At 47.2% G+C, this 13586-nt stretch overlaps 1 protein-coding gene across 1 annotated transcript in view; it reads right to left on the minus strand.

The window, feature by feature from the left end:
* LOC121833963 (long-chain-fatty-acid--CoA ligase-like) overlaps positions 1-13586 on the minus strand; it is a gene marked incomplete at its 3' end in the record, with an annotated part of 37586 nt that overhangs the window by 11510 nt on the left and 12490 nt on the right. The window contains exons 2-3 of the mRNA XM_042287688.1: positions 11086-11287; positions 9496-9599 (exon numbers count right to left, since the gene is read on the minus strand). Coding sequence (XP_042143622.1) covers positions 9496-9599; positions 11086-11287 — 306 coding nt within the window. The remainder of the gene's footprint in view (positions 1-9495; positions 9600-11085; positions 11288-13586) is intronic.

Genomic DNA, 13586 nt, shown 5'->3' on the forward strand with positions numbered 1-13586 from the left:
AGCATCTTCCGCCGCGCTTGTTTCAGCCTCCGTGATCTCGGGATCAGTCTCTCTTACAGGTGCCTGAGCACTGTCCGCCTGATCCCTAGTTTTTTCGTCGGTAACTTTTTTACACACCGTCTCAGCCAAATCCGAGCACTCCGATTCGTACTGAAATTTTGTAGCAAGGTCACGTGCATTAGAGCGAGTTAGACCTTGAACAGACCCACCGAAAAGACCCGTCCCTCGGATCACCTGATCCGATTTGTTTGAGAAGATGTAGGGGTAATGAAGCGGCAGGCTGCCCGACACCGCAGCCTCGGTGTGGAGCGTGCCGAACGGACCCTCTATACAAACTTGGGCGACCGAAAGGCACACACTGCTCCTCGACCTCCTGCCTGATCTACGCACAACCTCCTGTATACCCGTTGCGGTCCACATAGTTTGGGTGGATCACGTCCATTGTGGCAGCCGAGTCTCGGAGAACCCTACACGCCTTCCCGTTCACCGTCAGGTCGCTCAAGTACGGCTCCAGCAGCCGCCTGTTTTCCTCGTTCTCACTTATGTAGGAAAACACGACGTTGGGAGACCTACATCCGGCCGCGATATGCCCCGGTTTTGGACGCTTGAAACACACCATTGGCTTCTTGGCTTCGAACGCCCTCTTTCGTTCAGGCTTTGTGCCCGAACTCTTTCTGATCGCTTGATGTTCCTCATTAAGACGACTCCTCCTTTCGTTACCTTGGGTTTCAGGCGCACCCTTCTTTGTGAGATTTTCTCGTTCTCCGAATTTTTTTTTTCGTGAATAGCCTTTTGCCTTTGTGTCCCGGCGACCCGAACCATAGCGGTCCTCCTCGCGAAGGTTTCTGCGTACCGCGTACTCCTCCGCCAGCTCTGCTGCCCTCTGGGTTGTTTTTACTTCCCTCTGGTTGAGGATCCAGGGTCGCGTCTGCTCAGGGATGGAGTGGTAAAACTGCTCCAAGCAGAAGCACTCCACCACACTCTCCAGATTGTCGAATACTTCAGCACTCTTTGACCATTCAATAAAATTGGCCTTTAGGTCATACGCAAACTCGAGGTATGATTCGTCCTTCCCCTTTTTGGCCTGTCGAAAGCGCAGCCGGAACGCCTCCGTGGAAAGACTCTTAAGGAGATTCGACTTCACCACGTCGTAACTCTCAGCGTCCTCCTTTGAGAGCCGCGCTACGACGTCGGCTGCTTGACACGGCAAAAGGGTTAGCAGTCTCTGCGGCCAGGTGTGGCGAGCGAACCCTACCTTCTCGCAAGTTCGCTCGAAATTGACCAGAAACAGGCCAATATCCTTTCCTACCTTATAGGGCTGCATAAGGTTTTTCATCTTGAAGGATATCCTGTCTCCGCCGCCAGAGCCCGTTCCGCTTCCGTCGTCCGATGGAGATTTCTTTAACCCGAAATCTAGTTTCTTGAGCTCTATTTCCTGCTGTTGCCTGTTTAGCTCAAGCTCGAGCTCCTCGCGACGAATGCGGTCGCTTCGCTCCATCCCTTAGAGCTCCTCGCGACGAATGCGGTCGCTTCGCTCCCTCTCTTCGAGCTCCTCTCTCTGTCTGTCCCACTGATCTCAATGACAATTGCTGGATCGCGCTTGCCGCTCCCGCAAGTGAAGCTACCGGACTTCACTCGCTTGGGATACGATTTGCCGTTTTTGCTAGCCTTTGCTGCGGTTTTCCAGCGTGCTGTGGACACGTTTTCCACTCGTTCGTCGTCATTCGCCGAAGAAGTTTTTTGAAGACTCTGTGTATTGTTGAGACTTGCCGTCGTGAACACGTGGAAAATTTTACGAAAGTGCAGTGTCGCAGGAAAAAGGCACAACGCGTCGAAAGGAAGGGCTGGCGGCGTGTTCAAAGCTTCCTTGGCACGCCGAAGTGCCGTGTCTCTGTGCCTTCGCACGCTTGGATACCGACCAAGAATCGACGCCGTGTAGATGTGTTTTGCGGGGAACGCGACAGAACAGCACACGACAAAACAGCACGCGACAAAACAGCACGGTCAAAACAGCACGCGTCAAAACAGCACAGCGTCAAAACAGCACGGCGACAAAACAGCAGGCGTCAAAATAGCATGCGACAAAACAGCACAGCGTCAAAATGGCAAAGCGACAGAAGAGCACGTGCCAAAACAGCACAGCGACAAAACAGCACGCATGTAGCCACTTCGAGCGCGCTCTTCACCTCCCTCTGCGCGAATATTTTCGAACTTCCTTAACTTTTTCATTTATTGTCGCTAGGTTATAAAGAAATTTATTGCCTATTTCATTGCTAAGTAAGTGTCCCGACTGGTGCTGCTATGTTATTGCTAAAAACAAACGAAGTTAGCAGTAGTTACTGCGCTGATCTCTGAGGAGATTGGGTAGATAGAGGTGATATCTTCGCGTCGATGTTGGCCGCGTCGTCTGGACTTTTGCGGCGGTCCGGTGAGGGTACTCGTTGTTTCGTAATTACCACCTAAGCGTAAAACGTCCCCCCAAAAAAGCGGGAGATGCGCCGATTACAGATGCATTGATGGAACCGGGAAGATAAGGCAATTTTAATGTCAAGCGAATCCAAGGTGTATACCATGGGCACCGATTCTGTGGGGTTCATTCGCCGTGAACAAAATGTCCCGAAAACACGCGGCTGCAGCTTGCAGGCGAGAAGTTGTTTTCAGTTAAATTCACAAATTATTGCCGACGAAGGCCTCGATCGAGTGGAAACCGGTGAAGCAGAAACATGCCATAGCCTCAATGCTCCTGCCGTACAGCATGGGCTAAGCACACCGTTGCCGCGCACACTTTCTGTTGTTTTTTTTTTTCTTAACGACCAACAACAACACATTGCGGTGCGATTGATTCATTTATTGTAGACGACATCACCAGCAAACTTGAGCGTCAATATTAGCAGACCTGCTCGAGAAATAGCCATAATACGCACCAGCGGGGGCTTCGGTACTGCCCACGGAGCGTTCATGTGCGCATCGAGTATACTCCCCACTCACTTGCTTCCATGAGAACGGATTCGACATATTGGCCGTCGACGAGTTGACCTTCGAGGAATTGGCCTACACCCTCCATTCCTTTACAGTGCATACTTTGAGACATGAATTTTTTAACTCCATACGCTCTATTTAGGGTTCAGCGTTTTCGGCTGAAACCGATAAAACCGGTAAAAGTACGACGAAATCTTTTTTACAAATTCGGTTTTAACTGAAAAAGGTCAGTATTCGAGGGCGTTTGGAGGAATGGGGGGGGGGGGGGGGGGGGGATGTGCCTCATTACTGACCGTATTACCACTTCCTTTAGCAGTTTTCAGCTTGTCTCCGAGATCGGTTCAACTTTCAACAAAAGTAGAACCGACGTAATGGTCGTCAAGACGAAATCTGGGTTTTTCACCTGATAGAGATTTCTGTGCCGAATTCTTTATTCAAAGAAGAGAGTTTAATCGTGAACTGTACAATGAAATTAAAGGGCATCCGTAAATGTAGCACATTTTTTAACACCCCTATCTTCCGTTTACTAGAGGAGGTCATAAATATATTGCATTATCGTTTTTTGGTCTGCGCGACTTAACCACCTCTCGCAGTCGTGAAAATGGGGGAAAGTCGCACTGAGTACAATGCTTCCAAATTTTTTGTATTTTGATATTTCCCTCTCCGATTAAAGTGGTAGTAAAGCTTATGCTCATTCTGCGTACAAATACGAGCACACGACGATAATGTCAGATTACGATAGGGCCCCAGTGCGTCTTGCAGAACAGGTTGCGTCGGCTGCCACAGACAGCAATAAAGAAGAAATCCAGTACCTGGTTTACTCACTATTCATTTTAAACAAACGCCTTTAAATATTGCATTTTCGTCAGTATACTGGTTTTCGTCAATAAACCGAAAAGAACTGAAAAGTTTATGCGTCTACAAATATTCTCAGCAATAAACCGAAAACTTCTGCTTGGAATAAAAACCAAAAAAAAAATGCACGCCGAGTTTCAAAATAATAAAAACCGAAAACGCCAAACCCTAGCTATATTGTCAATGTCCTGTTTTGAGGCTATACTGTTCTGACGCTGTGCTGTTTTGACGCCGTGCTGTTTTGGCACGTGCTCTTCTGTCGCTTTGCCGTTTTGACGCTGTGCTGTTTTGTCGCGTGCTATTTTGACGCGTGCTGTTTTGTCGTCGTGCTGTTTTGACGCTGTGCTGTTTTGGCGCGTGCTGTTTTGACCGTGCTGTTTTGTCGCGTGCTGTTGTGTCGTGTGCTGTTCTGTCATGGTGCCGTGTTTTGCGAATGCAATGTGCGTGAAGCCGTATCAAAAGGTACAACTCGTCGAAAACAAGTGTCGCCGGTATCGCGGCGTGATCAAAGCTTCCTTGGCACGCCGAGTGATGCATCTTTGTGCCTTCGCACGCTTGGTTACCGGTCAAGAATTGACGCCGCGCCAAAGTTCTGAACGTGTGTCGCGCGTAGAAGCCTTTAGATCATTTATATATATCGGCCACGGAGTTCTCGATCGTCCAGCTGTTCCGCTGAGTTGCTATCAATAAAAGGGAGAGATCTGTACGTGTTCTTATGTACTATATTAACCATGGCTATGTCCCAAATCTACTCTAATAGATTCCGTGGGAGCACGAATAGGGCAACGTTGTGGAGCCAGGGGGGTTTTCGAAAGCAAAAGTACAAGACGGCGAGAATAAAAATCTTTGAAGCGCGGCCGATATGGTCGTGTGCAATCTGCTGACCAATTACAATTAGACGAGCCGCGCTCAAACGTCAAGTGCAATTAAGTAGGTTGATAATAAGCCAGCACTGATCAGTGATGAGGAGCTGTTGTGCACGGTATTGTGTAAATCGTCTAAGGACGAAAAAAAGACGTACCTTCCCCCCATCTTCCGTCGCTAGTGGACGCTGGATTAAGCTCGTTCCTAAACCGCGAGGGGAAAAGACGCTGATCCAGAGGCACGAACAGCTTCACGCACATTGCACTCGCTAGACACATACACACGGCGTCGGTTCTCGGTCGGTATCAAAGCGTGCGAAGGCACAGAGACACGGCACTTCGGCGTGCCAAGGAAGCTTTGAACACGCCGCCAGCCCTTCCTTTCGACGCGTTGTGCCTTTTTCCTGCGACACTGCACTTTCGTAAAATTTTCCACGTGTTCACAACGGCAAGTCTCAACAATACACAGAGTCTTCAAAAAACTTCTTCGGCGAATGACGACGAACGAGTAGAAAACGTGTCCACAGCACGCTGGAAAACCGCAGCAAAGGCTAGCAAAAACGGCAAATCGTATCCCAAGCGAGTGAAGTCCGGTGGCTTCACTTGCGCTGCAGCGAACACGCGGAGAAGCGCGATCCAGCAATTGTCATAGAGATCAGTGGTCTGTCCTTAGCTAAGCCCAAACTCTCCGCAAGCTCATCCGCATCTCCTCCCGTGGCTTTGATGGCCTCAATGATGTGCGCCTTCGTTTTCTTTCTCACCCCCTCCACACCAGGTTCCTCGCAAATCAGAATGAGATCTGCCTTGCCCTAACGAACTGAGGTTCATGATTGCTCTGAATGTTGGCTCTGTTCATATCCTGACGGCTTCGTTAAACCCACGCCTCAGAATAATCTCAACCACCCGCTTCGTCTAACAAAACAATTAAATGTAGCGAAAGCCTGGTGTGTCTCTAGGGACAAAAGCCGAACACTCACCCACATCTGTGGTCATCGGTTCGTGGAGTCTGTGGGAGGTCTTGATCCTCGTTGTTCAGCAGCCCACCGCTGCCATCCAGCTGTTATGAGTCGACGCCAAGGCTGGTCTCTCGTGTAGCATGGCCATCTCGCTGGCGTCCAACCTTTCTCGCGAACAACGTCCCAGCCAGACAGTGGGGGAAACAGATCGGGAAAACTTAACAGGACTGAAAACTAATTGATTTACATGGGTATATCGTGCAGCATGTTGGCAAAAGGAGCGCGCCGAATGGGCAGCCGAACAGGTCCTTATATAACAAAAATCGGGGTTCTGGAGCTGCCGTGCCATTGGTTGGTTAACGCCGCATTCCAAAGTTGGCCTCGACGTCAGCCTCCTATTCTCGGCGCCGATGTTCGATCGTTGTTCTTCTCCGAATGGAGGGCGACTAGTAGGCGATTGTCTTGCATGCAATAGACGCAGACAGAACAGACTGCCCATCTGTTCAGGGTGGGATTCTGTCTGGCGTTCCCGCGGAATGCAGACACCTCCGTGGAATGCAGACACCTCCGTGGAATGCAGACGCCGTAGAATGAAGACACCGACGGCAACGTCGGTTCTGTTGCCCTTGAGCCGAGGCCCGAGAGAAACGCTTCTCCGGTTTCGGTCGAACGTGCAAAAAGGGTTCGGATCGCACTCCAACCGTCTCGACGTTCACTTGGTCGTCGTCCGCACCGCAATGCAAGGTCGATCCTCACAAGCACAGGGAGATGGAGACGCGTCATAACACGCTGTAGTGGAAATGTAGAGGTCCCTGGTTTGATACCAGGACCAAGCAGATATTTTCGGTTGCGCACATATCACCTAGCTGTGTTTGGAGATTTGTGTTTGTTTTTCGTCTCCCTTGTTCCCCTTCTCTAGGGATTATTTTCGGCATTCTTGTTCAGCTCGCTTGCACCTGTGCATTTAATTGCCTTATAATCATAACCTTAAAATGCAAGCCGTTCACGCTCGTTGGTGTTAGGCTGGTGGCTGCTGATAAAACCCGTTTGCACTACTTACGTCTAACTCCTGGTTATGATTAAAATAAGAACACCGACTTCACATAACAAGAAAAACAGCTTTATTAAACGTTTCGCCTGCCATGCGGGAGGCATCATCAGTACATACACAGGAATGAGAGAGCTACGGTCAACGCAGTCCTATTTATCGGGAAGGTCCATATAAGCTTCCGGGAGGGGGCCACGGTTCTTGTTGCACACCGTCTTATCTCCGCGAATGAACCATGACTCAAGTAGTTTGCGTGGGCCCCACCTATCCTCCTTCGCCAAGGTCGTCGCGGCTGTGAAGTCAAAGGTGTGTCCTGTGGTCCACGCGTGGTCGACCAGCTCCGTCTTGAGACGGGTGGCGTTCGTGGAATACTTGACATCACGTTGGTGTTCTTTCATCCTGGTTATCTTCTTGCGTCCGGTCTCCCCAATGTACGAAGAGCCGCAGTCCTGGCAGGGGATCTTGTACACAATGGCGGCATTAAAATGCGGCATTTAAAATTATGCGGCATTTAATGCCGCATAAGCGGCATTAAAAACAAAGACGTTTTCTGCGACAAAAAAATAACGACAAGAAAACATACTTGTCGGTTAATCTGACCGGAGCTGCATTCATTTGCTTTCGTCGAACCGAGTAGAATGCGATCGGTAATACCTCTGAAGCCCCTTCCAGCTTCACATTAGTACTTGAATGATGTAATATGCGCAATTGTATATACGTATTAGTGTCCTTGCGAGCGACGGACATTCTCTCAATTAGTTTGAACTTTGAGTGCGTTTGGTGGATTCAGAAATGTCTCGCTCCTTCGACAAATTCAGTCTTTTTTTCATTTGGGACACAAAATGTGCTACACAATTTATATAACGTTTTTACCGCTATTTGGGCGTTGAAAACGCTGTAAATTTAACTTGAGATGTTGGTCGTATAAACGTCCAAGTAAGCATTTCACCGAACAATGGCTCAAAGGCTGTTGAGGGAGGAGTCGGGATGGGTAGCTTAAAGGACAACTCCGGTCAATCTTCGATGTTGAAAAAATAACGCAGTCCTACTTAGTTTCATCTAAAAAGCCTACGTGTAAAATATTACGATTACATTCCGTCTAAGTATTTATTAAACTAACCAACGCAGTTGGAGCGGCTCCAGGGTCACCAAATTCCGCCCAATCGAGCGGGCGACGCGTGGCGCAGCGCAATCAAAGGGCGCAGTCAACGCCGCAGTGTGGACACAGCCAACACTACACGGAACGTCAACAACTGGAAGAATTGTTTTGTTAGTTTCTGAGTTTTCGAGGTGTAAAGCGCGAGGGCTAGTGAGACAAAAGAGAGCATGTAGGCAACACCTCCTAGAAGAGAAGGCCGCTGCGCTCCGAGTGGTTATGCCACAATGTCGGAGGAAGGAAGGCCATGGCGCAACTACGTGAGAAAATATATGGTATCGGCGTGAAAAAAATCTTTCTTGTCGAGCGGCGCGATGGTGTTCGTGCGCGTTTATCCGACATTAATATACGTTTTAAAAGAGCGGTCTTGTATAATTTATTATATATATGATATAAACGTAATATACAACGAGTTACCAAGGTAAAAGTACCAAGTTTATATTTAGGATTCTGTAACCGCGGGACTACGTGCAGTCCCGCAGCTCCCCACACTTTTCGAATGAACCGGCTCCGATGCGACATCTTCCTTCATACGGGCTCCGATTCTGGTAAATTTACGTTGTGTGTGAGCTGTTGACTGTCTGAGAAGGAATGCTGAGAAATTTCAGAAGGGAAGGAAACCGAAAAAAAAACTCAGTCATCGCCGCGGGTAGCGCACACGCGCAGGGAGCGCACAGGGAGCGCAGCTATGCGCAGGGAGCTCATAGCTTATGTAATGACACTATTCATGCCCTTGTTCAAGGAGCTTGTATTACTTGGAGGGGCCATGACGTAAGTCCCGTGGGTTCCACAAGCCACCACCTTTTGACGCCTGCCTCTTCCTCATTGTTCCCGCTGGTGCCACTAAGTTAGCTATGCTTCAGAGTAACGACACTTAGCCATATTGTGTCTTAAAATCATGGTTGTCAGTTATCTGAAGCTTTATCTGAAATCACAGGAAACGCTTTTCCGTCCTCCATACAACTGCAGTTACCCTGGTATAGTGAGCTGGTGTCCTGAACGGATCTGAACAAACTAAGCTCCCCTTTTGTTAGTCTACCCAGATTTTAAGACCCTGTAGCCCTCTCCTTCCGACAGCTGGCGACAAAACGTTTGGGAATAATTTTTTTTGTTCTATCGTTTGTTTGAAAATCGGTGTTTTTCGGATAAATCCGAATAGTCGAAAATTTTACCGGGAAACGGTTTTCGGCTTTTTTTCGGTTTAAAGCAAAAACACGAAACCTCATCTATGGAACATGATGGATAGCGATATGATAAACGCCATGGTAAAGAGAAGGAATTAAAATTGATGAAAACTTCCTAAACATAACATGGATGATGGTGCTTGAGATTACAAGAAGCATGATACTTCCATGCTGTTAGTTTCAGTTTAAACTGAATAAAATCTGTTTTTCACTAAAGAGGCCGTACGTTCTGTACCTAGTTTTTATTTCTTTCTCGCACATTTTTTTCGTAACTTGCCAGACCGCACCGCAAGCTTACATGTCTCACGAGAGGTCATTTACGCAGTTCAATAAAGGTAACGATCCCGATGACTTTTGTCGTACGACAGCGGGAATGAAAACATCACACATCTAAAGACACAATGACTATGTTGTTTTACGTGTAGCACTTCCTAGTTTATAACATAGTACTTACTTGGATTTGCGTGCCCTCAGTTAGACTCTTAAACAGGTAGGCTTCTCCTGGTGTGGTGAGCACGTGACTAGCATTTCCATCGTCTATTTTCCTCAGCACTTCACCTGCAAGAGTTCATTGAAATGTCAAAGTTTCCCCGCAAAACAAGCGGGGCACACATGTACAGAGGTGGACGATATAAAAAAAAAATGTGCAAAAGGCCAGCCACGCAATCTATGAGAAGAAAGCTTAACCATTATCGAGGTTTCAGCAGTGGTTCAGTTTTTGCCGTCACTCCCCGCTTGACAGGCTATTTTTGAGTTATCGCCGAATATAAAGACGGTCCGCGACAAAAGCCAAATCATGCATGGCTGAATCCACCCGGTCGGCAGGTTAAGTGATCAGTTTTCGGGCGTTTCATGTTAAGTTCGCAGGGTAAATAACGATGAGCGGATTTTATTTTACTTCACCGAACGCCAGGGTGCAACCCGGGTGTAAGATAGGCAGGTGGGGAAACGAGAGCCGATCGGGCGACCTGATTGTGTCCCGGCATCAGGATGGTTCGCAGTCTATCACGTGGTTTCGACACTTGTTCTGTGGTTTTCTTATTGGAACAAGTATCCAAACCGCATGATCAATGATAAGGCGTGCGCGAACGGGTGAAAAGGCGCGAGCGTGGGTTTTCTGTCGATGGACACGAAAAAATCCCACCTGAGAGTTATATACAGCTTCGCTGTAAATACCTAGGGCCAGTCACTGAGACTGTCCTTCTCATTCCAAGTTAAAATTTATTGCGAAGTTGTGAGCGTTTTAAAAGTTCCGATATTTTTTTTGATGTGCAGTTGTTAGGTGGTATCCGGTGATATCAGACGGGGAGTGTGCTGCTACAGCAGCTCAACGAGGTTTAGATTTTCTTAGCGTTTGGTCATTTTCCATTCACTGCTAACGAGCCTGGCGGCTTTTTTTTTTTTGGTCTTACTTTTTTGCAATGGATTGGGGCATTCTTCTTGGAGCGTGCCACCTGTGTTTTCAGTGTCACAGTGTTTTTACGGTGTGTGTTGTGATAATAAAGTGACTTAAAAAATGAGTGAGTTATTGCAACCTACTTGGTTCTACTATTTGAGGAGAGGCGCAGGGACGAGCCATGGAATTAGAGTATACATCATCACATTATGAACCCACTATACACTTAAAATAACTCGCGCGGAGTTCCTGGCTTGTAAATAGCTTTTCCGGTAGAATCAAATAATAAAACTAAGCCTGTAGCCTTGTCTGCACACTGAAAAAGTAGCTGTTATGTCACCTGCAAGTTATAAGATTGAGAACGTTATCCACATCTTATGGGGAAAAAACGTTAACTTTAAGGTTTGACGAACTTGCGGCGCTGTGTTTACCCAATGTTTTTTTGTTTTTTTTAACCTTCACAGGTCTACTTTCCAAAAATATGTGTTCTTTAACCTAAAAATTCTGTTCTTGATCTGTGCTTGGAGTGATATACAATATCAACACCACCTTCTTTTGGTAAGGCCACGATTGAACCCACACTTCCTTAATAGACACTGTCATCTTTTCCCGTTCTGGGTGTAACAAAAATGGGTTGATCTTACACACCTTGTTCCGATCCCGGCTCAGATGGAATTACGACCCCTCCAGCACACACAATTCCATACATGGCAACCAAGTTTTCCACAGAATCGTCCACGTGCACGAGCACCTTGTCGCCAGGATTTATGCCGTGGCTTTGAAAACCAGCCGCGTAGCGCTGCACCATCCTCAGCATCTCGGAATACCTCACCTCCTTTCCTTTGCATATCTGCAACAGCAAAACATGTACGTTTCATAAATGATACCTGACGATGGCCACGCTAGGCATCTTCAAATTAGAAAAAAAAAGTGATTGTGACCCGACAATGGAAACACTGGCGACTTACGATCACGTCTGTCAGAAACTGTAATCCATTTTACATTCCGATTTCACACACCGGATGCTATTAGCCAGCGGACCCGATCAAGCGCCATGTGACCTTCACGTGACTTTCCGAAGGGGCATTTGCAACAACGCGCAAGGCGCGTGGGCACGTGATACTCTCACAGCGCTAGTTTGGTTGGGATGGCTTGTAGAGTTCGCTGTGGTGCTTTGTAAGGTGAAACGAAGCATAAAATGCACCTAGTCATAACAAAACCACGTGATTGTTCAGCTCTATTGAATTTTTCTGTATCTTTTTTTTTTTTTTTGACGTACGAGCGCGATTGCAATTGCGGAACGGCGGAAAGCGCTCTGTAATTGAACAAATATAGCATCCCGACCAAAGGTATTTGCCGTGACTTCAGTCGCCGCTGGAGTGGCTAGCGCTGCAACTGTTTTATCAAAACTCAACAAAATTTCGCTGATACTCAACGATAAACTGGATTCCGTTGAGACTGAACAGAATCTGGTTCGTAGACAATTGTTTGCAAACTGAATTTCAGGTGTCTAGGACAAAACTTAGTCAGATTTTCAGTTTCATAATCCAGTTAGCAAAAGGTTATACTTGATTTTTCGGTAGGGCAACCACAATTCAAAATCGAAACCATCCATTTCATTCAAAAAGAAAGATTTTAACTAGGGCGGAGTGTGGCCTTATAAAGAAAGTTCTCCTCTCCAGCAATACACAAAACGTGCAAAGCTTACAGAAAGTGAGGACTTTTTGCCGACGTATGTAGAGAAAAAGACCAACAACGTGAACACGACATGGCCCACTGGCTAACCATGCGCAGTTCAGAGTCAAAGTCGGACGACTAAGTTTTCGCAGTCCAACGCGACAGCTCAAAAGCTCCGAAAGTAACGTTGACCATCAATGTCTCTTATGTAGATTTCATGGGTGTATCTCGAAACAACCCATTCTTATTTGAACCCGTCTCGTTTGAACCCATTCGCAAAACGCCCTTCTCGTTTTAACCTTTCGCGTTTCGACCCTTTCTTATTTATACCCGTCTCATTTGAACCCATTCTCGTTTGAACCCTTCTCGTCTGAACCCATTCGCAAAACGCCCTTCGCGTTTTAACCTTTCGCGTTTCGACCCTTTCTCATTTGAACCCGTTGTCATTTGAACACCATAGTGAGTTATAGAAAGAAGGAAAAAACGGTTGAGGATGAAGGTTGAAGATGAAGCGAAGCGGCACCATCTCTTGCATAGCACATGAAACAATTTTCCTTATGCCTGCGTGCCACGCAGAGTCTGTTGACGCAGCTACGTGGTCACATGGTGACGTGGTTTCAAAAGTGCAAGCGCAGATTCGGTACTTCATTTCTCTTCTGTCGCTGTATGTCGTTAAGATGTTGTCGTGTGGAGCGGATGGATCATTGTGCTTGTCGTGTGTTATTGCTTGTAATGGCCAATTCGGGTGTTCATTTTCCCTGAAAAGAAGTTTTCCCATATCTTCGGCAAGGGCGTTCGCGTGGTCAAAGGCTGGCGGGTGCAAGCTTTTTGGGTTGCGCTTCTCAGACGTGTACCGGCAATTTACCAGCAGAAGTTTTCCCGAGCTCCAAGAGGTCGGGCAGCTTGTCTGCCAGACTGTATCCGGTATCGGCACATCCGAATCGGGATAGGGAACCAAACGAAACAATGCTCGCCGAGGCGGCAAATAGCGGGTTCGAGTGGCAAACGAAGCCATCGAGACAGGCACCCTTTTGTGCTCTAAAACAAGATAGCAAAAACAACGAAGAGAAAGATAATTTATGTTTCAAAGGAAGTCAACATTTTTGAAAGAATTTATCCAGCCTGAGCAAGGTATGTTTGCTCTGAGACACGGGCTGCATAATACATCACTTTATTTTACAACTCTGTAATAACAAGTTATTACACCGCTGAAAAAAAAGTATGCATTGTGATGCAGTTTGAAACTTGAACACGCATTACAATTTCAAGGAGGGTGGGTGCAATGAGAAGACTGAGGATTCCAAAAAAGGTACTAGAGAGTTTCAGTAGACCGTTCCGATACCCCCGATAGCCCCGATAATGATACTATGCATGCGCAAGGGAGGCGGTGGCGGAGTATCGGGTACCGTTATCGGAGTCATGGGAACGATCTACTAAAACTCTCTACTAACAGTAAACAGAATATGGAAAGC

Source organism: Ixodes scapularis, unplaced genomic scaffold, assembly GCF_016920785.2.
Source record: "Ixodes scapularis isolate PalLabHiFi unplaced genomic scaffold, ASM1692078v2 ptg000150l_1___fragment_2___debris__unscaffolded, whole genome shotgun sequence".
In the NCBI taxonomy this organism is placed as follows: domain Eukaryota; kingdom Metazoa; phylum Arthropoda; class Arachnida; order Ixodida; family Ixodidae; genus Ixodes; species Ixodes scapularis.